The following is a 14,226-nucleotide window of genomic DNA, read 5'->3' as shown; positions in this document are numbered from 1 at the left end:
CGGGGACACCCAGGTGTTACTAGTCTGCTCAGGCCGCCATAACAGAATACCTCAGGCTGGGCGGCTTGAGCCACAGACATTCTCACAGTCCGGGAGGCTGGACGTCCAGGATTTGTGGGCAGGGTTGGTCTCTTCGGAGACCCCTCTCCTTGGCGCGTGACCGCCATCTTCTCGCTGTGTCCTCACGTGGCCTTTCCTGAGTGCACGTGCAGTCCTACTCCTGGGGTCTCTTCCCCCTCGTATGGGGACCCCAGTCCCATTGGCTCAGGGCCCGCCCTACCATCAGGGTGGCCTCATTTTAACTTAGTGTCCTCTCCAAAGGCCCCACCTCCAAATACAGTCACATTTGGAGGTCCTGGTGTTAAGGGCTTCAACGTATGAATTTTGTGGGAGGTCACAGCTCAGCCCCTAACGCTGTCTCTGACAGCTTGTAGGGGCTAAGGGGACTTCTCACTGTCTCGCTGCAAGCCCTCTCCTCTGTGTTCCTGAGCCATTTGCTGGAAGTGTATCAAGTACTCTGGGGTGACAGGCTGTTCAGAGGACCCTTTACCACTTGATAGAGATGCTGGTATCATCTCTGTTGGGTTCAATCCTGCCGCCACCTCCCCCTGGAAGCCCTCCCACATACCTAGGCTAGTGAAGCACCCCATCTTGTGCTCCTCACCCCTCTACTGCCCTGGATTATAACCATCTGCCTACATGCCCTTCCTCCTCCTTAGGCCGTGAGCCCCTCGAGGGCAGGGACCTGCCTGAGTTATCTTTGTCTACCCAGTGCCCTCTGTAGACCTGGATCAGAAATGTTTACTTGCTGGATCTTAATCTGCTCAGGTGATGACCATTTTCCTTTTCTTTTAAGAACCCAAGCCATCTCTGTTGTTTGACCCCAGACAAATAGGAGAGAACTTAATCGTGCCCGGTGGCGTGAAGACCATCGAGGCCAATGGGCGGATGGTTCTTCCTGGAGGCATCGATGTCAACACGTACCTGCAGAAGCCCTCCCAGGGGATGACTGCCGCTGATGACTTCTTCCAGGGGACCAAGGCAGCACTGGCGGGCGGGACCACGATGATCAGTGAGTCGTACCCCCTTAGGGGACATAGACTGTGACTTCTTTTCATCACCAGCAACACACAAGTGGTCAGTGTGCACCAGGCGCTTTGCTCAGGGTGCCTTGTAATGTACCTGTCACTATAGCCTACCATAAAGGTCATGGTATTATGTGCCTCTGGTGGGTCACAAAATGATTTTACAGGCAATGTATACACTGGAAAGTTTGAAGTATTTTAATACATATTGAAATATAATAGCTGGTACCTCATTGATGTTACTGCTTAAGTTGAGACTGAAGTCAGAATTTTGATTTTTGGAAACTGAGAATTGATTTAAGAAATGTATTAAGTAAAGTGATAAGGATCGTAGGGAGATAAAACAAAACATTGCTGAACATGGCGTGTAGATTGCTAAAGTTTTGGAACCAGTGACATAGGTATTATTATGACACACTGTGAGAGTACATGCTCAGAATGGTGAAGTAGCTTTCTCAAGGTTACATAGCTGGGAGGTGGTTGTATTAGTATTGCTGCCATTATGCTGCATAACAAATAGCCCCCCCACCCCACCCCAAAAGATGCTGTGTGGAGTAGTGAGAAAGAGTTCAGACTCCGCAGCTGACAGGACTGTGGGAGTCTCCCTCCCACCCACTGCTTACTAGTTGTGTGACCTTGGAAAAGTTACTTATCCTCTTTGAGCCTCAGTTTCTTCATCTGAAAGATGGTAACATTAATATTCACAAGATGGTTGTGAAGATTTAATGAGATAATTTATGTGAAGCCTCTGTGGCAATATCTGACACATAATGAACATTCAGTAAATAGTTGTAGTGATGATGCTGAAGGTTACAATAACGATGGTAATGAAGATTAAAGATGGTGATGACAGTGTTGCTGCTGCTGATCAGGACATGATGATGACAATAATGGCAATATTGACAGTGATGATGACAAGAATGGTGAGAATGATGATGATGGTGGTGATGGTGATGGTGATGATGATGGTGGTAATGGTGGTGATGGTGATAGTGGTGGTGATGATGGTGATGGTGGTGGTGGTTATGGTGATGATGATGATGACATTGATGATGATGATACTGGTGATGATGATGATGGTGATGGTGGTAATGATGGTGGTGATGGTGATGATGGTGGTGGTGATGGTGGTAATGATGATGGTGGTGATGATGGTGGTGGTGGTAATGATGGTGGTGATGGTGGTGATGATGGTGATGGTGGTGATGATGGTGATGGTGATGGTGATGATGGTGATGGTGGTGGTGATGATGGTGATGGTGGTGATGGTGATGGTGATGGTGGTAATGATGATGATGGTGGTGATGATGGTGATGGTGGTGATGGTGATGATGGTAATGATGATGGTGATGATGGTGGTGGTGATGATGATAATGATGGTGATGATGATGGTGGTGATGGTGATGGTGGTGGTGATGGTGGTGATGGTGGTGATGATAGTGGTGAAGAGGCTGCCATTGGAACAACTTGGATCCTAAACATCTTAGAATGTGACACATTTTTCTGTTCCAGTTGACCATGTGGTCCCAGAACCTGGGTCCAGCCTGCTGACAGCCTTTGAAAAATGGCATGAAGCAGCTGATACCAAATCCTGCTGTGACTACTCCCTCCATGTGGACATCACAAGCTGGTATGATGGCATTCGGGAGGAGCTGGAGGTGCTCGTGCAGGACAAAGGTCAGTTAAAGCCCCACATGGGGCATAGTTCTAGAATCCCTGTTTTTTTGGTGGAACTGATCATATGGAGTTAAAATTGCTTTCTCTGAATCTGTCATGAGCCCAGGTAGGAGCTGCATACAGCAATATAACAATGGAAAGACAGGACCCTTTCTAAGGAGTCTGTCTTCTCCTTCAGGCCCTGGAGGCCCATGTTCACAGAAGAAAGCCCAATTTCATTATCCTGGCACACAGGGCCTTCACAGAGCTAGCCTCACTTTTTCTCTCTACCATAAACTCATCTGGGTACTTGTTCTCCTGGATGCCATTTCCTAAAACTTACTGCACCACTGGGCCTTTGCACATGCTATTTCCCTGCCAGGAATGCCCTTTCTTCTATTCTGCCACCCAGCTCAACTATCACCTTCTCCAGGTTCCCCAGTCAGCACTGCTTCGCCTCTCGAATACCCACAGCAGGTTACTGGGGGTTCTTTTCAGGCACCTTTCCCGTTGTTCTTGGATTACAGGATGCTGGTTGTCTGTCTGGCTCTTCCATGAAACCCAGAGCTCTCGGAGGGGGAGGGGATTGCATCTACACATCTCTGCATTCCACCCCAGCGTGCCTACGCTGGGGCTCACCCCAGGCATGTCTGCGTAGTGTAGATACTGACAGCATTCATTACAGTGAGTGGAGGAGAAATGAAGAGAAGACACGGGGAAGCAAAGGACAAGAGAACAGGGTGACTTGGAGCACGAGTGGTCAGTCTGGACGGGGGTGGTGCCTGAGGCTGGCTGAAGGGGCAGCCTCACGTGTATGCGATGCTTCAGGGAGAGCTGGGGGCGTTTTCCGTTTTTAAAGTAGGTATGCCGTTGTTTTCTCGTTGAAACGGCACCATTGCCACAATGCAGAAGAGTCAGAAGAGTGAGAGAAGAAAAACAATGTTTATTCCTCTTGTCCCAGCGGCCACTTCCCATTAATGCTAAGGATTATTACCTTCTGTTCCCTGTCCGTTCTGAGGAGTTTCTCCTTATGTAAATAGTTACACAATAGCAGTTACTGGGCATCCTCTTTCTGCCTCACACTTTGTGAGTAACTGCTGGTCTTCATTAATAGCTGTCGGCTGGCTCCTCGTGTCCAGGGTAACCGTTGGTTTGCTTAGCTATTTTGTTTCTCCCGGGCCCTTAGGTTTTCTGTTTGCTTTGCTGTAAGTCGGGTGCTGGGATAGAAACATCAGCTTGCATCTCGAATTGTATCCTTAGATTTCCAGAAGGGAAATCGTGAGGTCAAGGGTTTTGCTTTTTCAGGACCGTGACACTTCTGTGCTGGGCTGCTTTCCTGAAAGGTGCCCCCACTTGCACGCCCGCAGGCCCGTGCCTCTCGCTCCCTGCGTGTCTGCACCATTCGGTGTTACGGCTTCTAGGGAGCCCTTGCTGGTTTGCTGGGGGACAGCCAGTCTGCATTAGACATGCTGTTCTTTGCGGATGACGTTAGACATCCATCCTTGTGTGGATGCCCGATTGTGCTCTTGGCCCAGGTATCAGGTGCAGATTCTTGTGTGTCCGAATTCTCCATATGGAAAAGGCACTGCCCCTCCAGGGTGGTCCCTGTGAGTCACACTCTGGCTGTGGGCAGAATTGTTGGACAATGGAACTCACGATTTTGTACGGGAGTCCTCCTCCTCTGCAGTTTCTCCATGGCTTCCGTTGCTTGTGGTCCACGGGGGGTGGGGTAGGGGTGAGGTCTGGAAAGGTTCAGTGGAACATTGCAGAAATACACAACGCCTAAGTTTTAAACCGTGTGCTCTTCTGAGGAGCGGGATGCGGTCCCGCCCCATCCTGCCTGGAGGCCACTCATCCCTCAGTCCACCCAACCGGCCGACGTCACTTAGCACGCCGGCATGGTGGTCAGAGGACTGTCACCGATCGCCGTGCGTGTCCCCCTTTCTTTTGCTTCTCAGTGGCCCCAGCGTGCAGGCGTGGGATGCTGGCAACTCATAGTTGCCAAAGAGAAGCCGTAAAATGCTCCCTTAAAGTGAAAAGGTGAAAGTTCTTGACTTCATAAGAAAAGAAAAAAATACCAATCCTACGCTGAGGTTGCTGAGAGCTACAGCAGGCGGACCTCCTGTCTGTGTCACTGTGAGGACGGGAGGAGAAATCATGCTGGGTCTGTGGCTGCACCTCAGACGGGGCGGGTAGCGGCCCCCGTGGGCGACAGGTGCTTGGTTAAGACTGAGGTGCGGGCAGCGGCCCCCGTGGGCGACAGGTGCTTGGTTAAGACTGAGGTGCGGGCAGCGGCCCCCGTGGGTGACAGGTGCTCGGTTAAGGCGGGAAAGGTGTGGTTGTATTTGTGGGAGGAGGGCGGGAACAGAGAGACCACATGCACATCGTGTCTGTTACAGCAGGTGGCTGTCATTCTTCTATTTTATTACTTGTTGTTGTGTTAATCTCTTACCATGCCTGATTCATAAGTTAAACATGACCATAGGCATATATGCATAGGGAACACATAGCATATTTAGGGTTCAGCCGTCCACTGGGGGCTTGGAGCGGGTCCCCCATGGGGAAGGGAGGGACGTGTGGACCTTGCTTTCCTCACCTATCAGGAAATCCTGAGCCGTTTCCCGTGTTACCGGGGGCTTCACCGCATCTGTTTTAACAGCCTGACTGCGGGGTTGACGTGGGTCCACGGGCTTCCAGACTGTCCGTCATGAGCGAGGGCACAGCACTGGGCAGGGAGAGGACACAGCACTGGGCAGGGAGAGGGCACGGCACTGGGCAGGGAGAGGGCACGGCACTGGCAGGGAGAGGGCACGGCACTGGCAGGGAGAGGGCACGGCACTGGGAGGGGAGAGGGCACGGCATTGGCAGGGGAGAGGGCACGGCACTGGCAGGGAGAGGGCACGGCACTGGGCAGGGAGAGGGCACGGCACTGGCAGGGAGTGGGCACGGCACTGGGCAGGGAGAGGGCACGGCACTGGCAGGGAGAGGGCACGGCACTGGGAGGGGAGAGGGCACGGCACTGGCCGGGGAGAGGGCACGGCACTGGGCGGGGAGAGGGCACGGCACTGGGCAGGGAGAGGGCACGGCACTGGGCGGGGAGAGGGCACGGCACTGGGCAGGGAGAGGGCACAGTTTCTACCCTGGACCGGAAGCTTGCAAGGAAGAGGCTCAGTGAGGTTTGCAGGTGCACTCGTGGGTTTTAAGTGTCTAACTAGCATTATAAAGCACTTTCTACTGGTTGAAGTTTTAGAATTTGTCCATGTTTATTGAAACAGTATGAAATAAAGTAAAAAGTGATAATTTGGTGTTTTTCTTCCCTGCTTGTGTATGCATATGCAAAACCTTTGAATGTGTGTGCACCTACCCTGTGTGTGTGTGTACACACACACACACACACACACATATATTTTCTTTTACATAAACAGAATTATAGCCTGCATATTCTGCATTAGCCATTTTTTTCACTCAATAAAGTGTCAAGAACAACCAGACCTGTCCACTTAGCAGCCGTGGGCTGGTCCCTCACCCTCAACCTCTCTGCCTCAGTTTCCCCATCTGGACACCAGAGGTAATAAGCAGGTTGATTTGAAGATCACTTGAGAGGATGTGTGGAATGTCCCCTGGGCAGTGCTGGCCTGTGTTATGAGTTATTGATTTATTGTCATTGCAGGTCAGTATCTGTGGTGCTACCGAGTTGATCTGTCACCACTTGGTGAATTTTTAAAAAATGTGTCGGCAGAGTCCTGGGTTGAGGGGTTCAGAGACGGACCTACAGGAAGTGGGTGTGCGTTAGTGTCCTGCTGCTGCTGGGGCACACCCACCACCTGTGGTTTAACAGCACCCGGGGACAGTCTGGAGGTCAGCAGGGTGGGTGTGCGTTAGTGTCCTGCTGCTGCTGGGGCACACCCACCTCCTGTGGTTTAACAGCACCCGGGGACAGTCTGGAGGTCAGCAGGGTGGGTGTGCGTTAGTGTCCTGCTGCTGCTGGGGCACACCCACCTCCTGTGGTTTAACACTACCCGGGGACAGTCTGGGGGTCAGCAGGGGGTCTCATGGGCCAGAATCCAGGTGTGGGCTGGGCATGTTCCCTCCGGGGGCTATAGGGGAGGACCCCGCCCTGCCCCGCTCCTGCGCCTGCTCTGTGCCTGAGCCTACATACATCATCACCTCTCCTTCCCTGCCCCTGCTGATTGCGTTGGGCTCGCCCGAGAAACCCAGGCTGACCTCCCGTCCCATCTGCAGAGTGCCTCTGCCTGGAGGGGACACAGGTTCTGGGGACCAGGGAGTGAGCACCCTTCAGCTGCCTTTATTCTGTCACCCACAGAGTGACCTTAGAGTCAGCCCCTGTGGGCAGCACAAAGGAAGCAGGAGTGGCCACAGGATGCTCTGAGACCTGGGTGCCCTTCCCAGTTGTCCTGAGGAAGGACAAGGGGCAGGGGGCTTCCTGCCCCGGTCAACCGGGCATCGGGTGTGGCCCCTCTGGGAAGGGCGTGACCTGGAGCCGGCCGTTGTCTTGTGGAGGGTGATTCAGTGGGCCACTGGCTCACTGGCAGCTGAGGGTCATCCGCCTGTACCTGTGCCAGCAGCTGGGGTGGGTGAGCCCTTCATTCCTGAAGGGGGCCTTGGGGCTCAGCCCAGCACCTGCTGCAGGCTGTTCTGATTGTTTCTGCTTTTAACAGTGCTGTGGGAGCAAGAACACCTCTGGAGGATGTCCACACTTGCTCGTGCAGACACTTCTAGAGAGCAGAGCTGGACACGGACATCGGGTGCGGGCTGGCCTCCACGTGGGAGGGGGCTGTGGGCGTGGCACGGAGGGACGTGACAGTGAAGGGTGGCTTCCAGGAGCGCTGGCTGGGCCAGGGCAGCTCCCCGACCTGCACGGGGGGCCCAGGGTCTGGCCCTGTCTCTGACTTTGTTCATCTTCTGAAACCGGGCAGATTTACCATTCTCCCTCTCTGTCACACACACACGCATGCGCGCGCAGTGAAAGGACTTGTCGCATGCCCTCCCGGAAGCAGCGGGCTGTAGAAAGCTCCCGGCATCTGGCATCTGGAATCAGATCCCACCCTCGCACTTCCTGGCTGTGTGATGTTGGGCATGTCACCGCACTGACCCCTCTGAGGCCCTCTCGGTGGTCCCCCTGTATCTGTAGGATCAGGGTCCTGGCGCTGGGTATGAAATCCACTGTTGGTTTTCCAGCAGGAGAGGAGACAGCCCCAATGTCTGTCTGTGGGTGAAGGGATATACAACATGTGGTCTTTTCATACAATGGAGTATTATCCAGTCTTCAAAGAATAAAGGGAGGGTCTGCCAGATGCTACACCATGGATGAACCTTAAGCACGTGCTCGGTGAAATAAGCCGGTCATAACGGGATAAATACTGTTCGATTGCACCCTAGGGGCCTAGAGGAGTCGAGTTCATAGAGGGAGTAGCATGGTGGTGCCAGAGGCTGGGGGGTGGCATGCACCTGCCCGTTCTGCGTCACCATTGGCCAGAGCAGGTTGTGACTCCAGGTCGGGACTCCAGCCCCTGTTCAAGGACAGGGTGGGGGGAGGGGGGACAGACTGCCTCTGAATGGGAGTCGCAGCCCGAACTTCTGTGACTCTTGGCAAAGTCAGCAGCCTGTCTGATGTCTTCCCATCTCCCGTCTCTACACTAAACGGTCTTATTTGCTTGTTTACTGCTTATTCCCAGTAGACGATAGACAGGGAACCTTCCTGCCTTGTATCTTGAGCTCTGAGGCTGATAAATATGTGATGAATGAGATAATAAATATTCCAGGGAGAAGGGCTCCTGGGGTCCCTAATAAGTTTGGGACATGCTCACTGATGATTCTCTTCTTGAATATCCGTAACATGCACTATGCTGTTAAGACCCCTGCGGTTAAGAAACCTGCGGATTGTCGAGGAGTCCAAGTTCTCGTCTCCGAGGCAGATGTCAGCGTCCTCGGGGGGTGTGCAGACGGCAGAGCCCCGGGGTCTGCAGCTCGGCTGAGGCGACACCAGCGGATTGGCGTTAGTGCTGGGAGCGTGTGATGCAGGACCCCGGGCGGGGGTTCTCCCTGTGCTCGCTCAGTTCTCCCTCTTCCCCCACCCCTGCTATGTCCTCTCCTTCCCCCATTCCCGTGGTGGGCTGGGAAGCCCATCCTTGCAGTGAGGGGACATCTGCTTTGGAGATCAACGAGGTGTCCTTTGGTACCAACTGGACTCAGTCTCTCCTTGTGGCTCCGCTTCACATCAGGTGCCCACCACCCACCCGTGGTCTGGGGCCAGGGGATGTGCACACAGCTGATTCTAAGGTTAAGGGGAGGGGAGGGGCACAGGCTCGTTGCTAGGAGACGTGAGATGGTTCTGAGCACTGGAGGGTGTTGTGGATGGGTCGACACCCTAGCAGGTGTTCAGTACCAGTTTGAGAATTGGTGTTCTGCGCTATTTCCTCGGAGGGTACGTGGGCTGATGGTGTCTGTGGATGGGGAGCTTCTGTGCGTACCCGGACCGCTGTGTGGCCAGAGGCTCTTGCTGGTGGTGGTGGAACTATCAGACCAAAGACGTGGACACGTGGGCGGCCACTCTTGGCTAGATGTTGCTTACCTGGTTTTCTCAGCAGTTACAGATTGGTTGTGCCAATATTTATGGTCACTTCCTAAATAAGGGGGGGAGACTCCTTAGGAGGCATATTCACTAGGATTGGGCAACTTATTTTAGTTTTGAAATTAAAAAAATTTTTTTAAATTTTTATTCTAATAATCAAAGAAGTATATTTACTACCAACACAATTGTTTTCGCCAGACCCCTAGGGACCGTCCTGTCTTCTCATTGTCCCCTTCTGTCTCCGGGGAGTCAGAAAGCCCTTGCTGTCCGCTCCCAGCACCCACCTGTCCACTCTCCACCTCTGCCGCTGTGCGCCCAGCGCGGGTCACCTGCCTTGGGCCACCGTTTTACAATGCGGTACAATGCTGCGGTTTTGATTCGAATTACTGTGATTCCAAATATGACCACGTCTTTTTTTAAAATCTTTAATATTAGCCGTTTTTTCTTTTTCTGTTGTCTAAAAATACTCCTTGCCTTCTGTGGTTTTTGCTTCTTTGCTTTTAGTTGAATCTTTTTAAACATAACGTGGAGAACAGATAACTATACAAAGAAGCAAGAATGTGGCTTTCTGAGGTTGCCCCTAGTCAGTTAAAAAAGACAACTGTGCCCTGGCCGGTTGGCTCAGTGGTAGAGCGTCGGCCTAGCGTGCGGAGGACCCGGGTTCGATTCCCAGCCAGGGCACACAAGAGAAGCGCCCATTTGCTTCTCCACCCCTCCGCCGCGCTTTCCTCTCTGTCTCTCTCTTCCCTTCCCGCAGCCAAGGCTCCATTGGAGCAAAGATGGCCCGGGCACTGGGGATGGCTCTGTGGCCTCTGCCTCAGGCGCTAGAGTGGCTCTGGTCACAACATGGCGACGCCCAGGATGGGCAGAGCATCGCCCCCTGGTGGGCAGAGCGTCGCCCCTGGTGGGCGTGTCGGGTGGATCCCGGTCGGGCGCATGCGGGAGTCTGTCTGACTGTCTCTCCCTGTTTCCAGCTTCAGAAAAATGAAAAAAAAAAAAAAAAGAGAACTGTGCCACCCATCCCGACAGACCCTCCCTGTCAGTCACATGGCCCCCAACCCCCCAGAAGGTAACCCCTCTCTGGCTCTCTGGTATTTTTTAAGATAAGAGGTGTATTTAAACCTTTGCTAAATTTGTTTGCTGATATGTTTACCCTGTTTGGGTTTTTGCTTTTTATTTTGAGTTTTTAAGGATTAATTTATGGAAGATTTTCATTTAATAGCAAGTCAAATCTGCCATGATTTTTTTTTTCATGAAAGTTTTTAATCTGCGATAGCTTTACCTTTTCCTCTCCATCGGCAGGTTGTGGTTCTAGGGTGTTTTTAGTAAGTCTGTCCTGTTTTCTAATTAATTGCTTCTGCTTTTATTTGTATGGTTTACTTCTAACTTCTGGTGAATTTTCATTTCTTTTAAAAATTTTTTATCATGGAAACATACTCTTTCCCATTCCCTTTGAAAAACAATGAAGTATTTAAAGGCTATGAATTTGCCTCTCACTTCGGTTTTACCTGTTTGCCCCTTGATATTTTATCTGCGTCTCTGATATTTTGAGCTTTTGGTTTTTATATTTAAAAAAAGAGTATCTTAAGCATCGACCTGGAATGCTGAGGTTGCTGGTCCAAAACCCTGGCCTTGCCCTGTCAGGCACATATGGGAGTTGAAGCTTCCTGCTCCTCCCCCCCCTCTCTCCCTCTAAAATGAATAAATAAAAATTATTTTTAAAAAAAGAAGACATTATCGTAAACTTATTGATAATTTTAAAAAAAGAGTTTATAAGGAATGTAATATCAATCAATTGCCCTATTATTTTCAATTTAAACGTACTTGGTTAACTGGAAATGGATACTTCGGTCTTAATCTCAGAATATTATTTTTTCTTTTAATTTTTCCAGCTCTTTTGGGAAAGGAAGTTTTTGTGGCAAGCCTTTTTTCTGCACAAGAAAAGATCTTTCGGCTTGCTCCAGTATTGCTTAGTATAAAAGAAGCCCAATCCATTTAATCCTTTTGCCTTAAATCCTTTATTTTCTTATCAAACGTTTTCTGAGTTCATCAACATATATTAATTGCATAACTCCTGATATGGGCGTGCAAGACAAAATGGTGTATAAGATATGGTCTTTGAGCCACTTAAAAGTGAATTAGGGACGGGTCCTCCCTCCCCTGGCCCCTCCACCCCGCGGCTCCTGACCTGGCTCAGAGCCTCTGCATCCCCCTACCCACCTCCATTCCTCCTGCTGTTCTGCCCACCTGTCCTCCACTCCGCTTCCCGAGGAGCTTTCCTGAGACAGAAAGTCTGGTGACGTCACCCCGTTGCAGTTCGTGCGGTCCTGTAGACCGGGGAGGGTGGTGGCAGGGTTGACGCACTTGACGTCACCGAATGGCACACTGCAGAACGGTTATGAGTTTGGAGTTTGTCATTGTAGTTTACCGTAATAAAAAAGTGCAGGGCATTAAAAACAAACAAAAGAAACACGTTCCCTTCACATCAGCCACAGGGTACTTTCTAGTGTCTGCACACCCAATGTCCCTTTGTCTTCCTACTGTCCATGTCCCCGCATACCCCTCGCTCTCAGCTGGGCACTTCCTCTCCTTCCCTCTCGCTCCCTCTTTCCCCTCCTCCCCTCCTCCCCTCCCTCTCCTCCCCTCTCCCTCTCCTTCTCCCTCTCCTTCCCTCTCCCTCTCCTCTTCTCCCTCTCCTCTCCTCTCCCTCTCCTCTCCTCTCCCTCTCCTCCCCTCTCCCTCTCCTCCCCTCTCCCTCCCTCTCTCTCCTCTCCCTCTCCCTCCCTCTCTCCCCTCTCCATCTCCTCCCCTCTCCCTCTCCCTCTCTCCTCTCCCCCTCCTCCTCTCCCTCTCCTCCCCTCTCCCTCTCCTCCCCTCTCCCTCTCCTCCCCTCTCCCCCTCCTCCCCTCTCCCCCTCCTCCCCTCTCCCTCTCCTCCCCTCTCCCTCTCCTCCCCTCTCCCCCTCCTCCCCTCTCCCCCTCCTCCCCTCTCCCTCTCCTCCCCTCTCCCCCTCCTCCCCTCTCCCTCTCCTCCCCTCTCCCTCTCCCCTCTCCCCCTCCTCCTCTCCCTCTCCCCTCTCCCCCTCCTCCTCTTGCTCTCCTCCCCTCTCCATCTCCTCCCCCTCTCCTCTCCTCTCCTCTCCCTCTCCTCTTCTCCCTCTCCCCCCTCTCCCTCTCCCCCCCTCCCTCTCCTCTCCCTCTCCTCTTCTCCCTCTCCCCCCTCTCCCTCTCCTCCCCTCCCTCTCCTCCCCTCCCCCTCTCCTCCCCTCTCCCTCTCCCCCCCTCTCCTCCCCTCTCCCTCTCCTCTTCTCCCTCTCCTCCCCTCTCCCTCTCCTCCCCTCTCCCTCTCCTCCCCTCTCCCTCTCCTCCCCTCTCCCCCTCCTCCTCTCCCTCTCCTCCCCTCTCCCTCTCCTCCCCTCTCCCTCTCCTCCCCTCTCCCTCTCCCCTCTCCCTCTCCTCCTCTCCCTCTCCTCCCCTCTCCCTCTCCTCCCCCTCTCCCTCTCCTCCCCCTCTCCTCTCCTCTCCCTCTCTTCTCCCTCTCCCCCCTCTCCCTCTCCTCCCCTCTCCCCCTCTCTCCCCTCTCCATCTCCTCCCCTCTCCCTCTCCCTCTCTCCTCTCCCCCTCCTCCTCTCCCTCTCCTCCCCCTCTCCCTCTCCTCCCCTCTCCCTCTCCTCCCCTCTCCCCCTCCTCCCCTCTCCCCCTCCTCCCCTCTCCCTCTCCTCCCCTCTCCCTCTCCTCCCCTCTCCCCCTCCTCCCCTCTCCCCCTCCTCCCCTCTCCCTCTCCTCCCCTCTCCCCCTCCTCCCCTCTCCCTCTCCTCCCCTCTCCCTCTCCCCTCTCCCCCTCCTCCTCTCCCTCTCCCCTCTCCCCCTCCTCCTCTTGCTCTCCTCCCCTCTCCATCTCCTCCCCCTCTCCTCTCCTCTCCTCTCCTCTCCTCTCCTCTCCTCTCCTCTCCTCTCCCTCTCCTCTTCTCCCTCTCCCCCCTCTCCCTCTCCTCCCCTCCCTCTCCTCCCCTCCCCCTCTCCTCCCCTCTCCCTCTCCCCCCCCTCTCCTCCCCTCTCCCTCTCCTCTTCTCCCTCTCCTCCCCTCTCCCTCTCCTCCCCTCTCCCTCTCCTCCCCTCTCCCCCTCCTCCTCTCCCTCTCCTCCCCTCTCCCTCTCCTCCCCTCTCCCTCTCCTCCCCTCTCCCTCTCCTCCCCTCTCCCTCTCCTCCTCTCCCTCTCCTCCCCTCTCCCTCTCCTCTCCCTCTCCTCCCCTCTCCCTCTCCTCCCCCTCTCCCTCTCCTCCCCCTCTCCTCTCCTCTCCCTCTCTTCTCCCTCTCCCCCCTCTCCCTCTCCTCCCCCCCTCTCCCTCTCCTCCCCCCCTCTCCCTCTCCTCCCCCTCTCCTCTCCCTCTCCTCTTCTCCCTCTCCCCCCCTCTCCCTCTCCTCCCCTCCCTCTCCTCCCCTCTCCCTCTCCTTCTCTCTCCCTCATTTACTCCCCCTCCTCCCAGCTTTGACCTCCACCCACACTCCAGCTGGGCATGTGCCCCCACTGTGAGTCCCAGCGGCACCCTTCCGCCCTGGCCGTCACCACTCTGTGCTGTGACCATGGATTTAGAGGAAAGGCCGGCTTCATTTTTCTTAAATGCGCTTTTCTGTTCTCTTTTGCTCTCAAACAGGCGTCAATTCCTTCCAAGTCTACATGGCCTATAAAGATCTCTACCAAATGTCCGATAGCCAGGTAGGTCCCCCCGCACACCCATCCTCACCCGGCAGGAATGGGCCAGCTTGTCAGGACAAGAGAGATGTCGGAACTGCAGGGCAGAGCTCTGGGGTCGCGTCCCGGTTCTGACGCGAAACTGCCATGTGCCTGTGACCTTGTGTCAGTCAGCATCCTTCCTGGGTCTCCCTTCCGTGT

The 14,226-nt window shown here is 53.8% G+C and overlaps 1 protein-coding gene across 2 annotated transcripts in view; it reads left to right on the top strand.

Annotated features, from left to right (window-relative positions):
- CRMP1 (collapsin response mediator protein 1) overlaps positions 1-14,226 on the top strand; it is a 54,446-nt gene that overhangs the window by 23,775 nt on the left and 16,445 nt on the right. For both annotated transcript variants that reach the window (XM_066278764.1, XM_066278765.1), the window contains exons 3-5: positions 888-1,072; positions 2,598-2,762; positions 13,988-14,049. In XM_066278764.1, coding sequence (XP_066134861.1) covers positions 888-1,072; positions 2,598-2,762; positions 13,988-14,049 — 412 coding nt within the window. The remainder of the gene's footprint in view (positions 1-887; positions 1,073-2,597; positions 2,763-13,987; positions 14,050-14,226) is intronic.

Source organism: Saccopteryx bilineata, chromosome 5, assembly GCF_036850765.1.
Source record: "Saccopteryx bilineata isolate mSacBil1 chromosome 5, mSacBil1_pri_phased_curated, whole genome shotgun sequence".
Lineage (NCBI taxonomy): Eukaryota > Metazoa > Chordata > Mammalia > Chiroptera > Emballonuridae > Saccopteryx > Saccopteryx bilineata.
The sequence above is the reverse complement of the archived record's forward strand: the minus strand, read 5'-3'. Positions and strand labels throughout refer to the sequence as shown.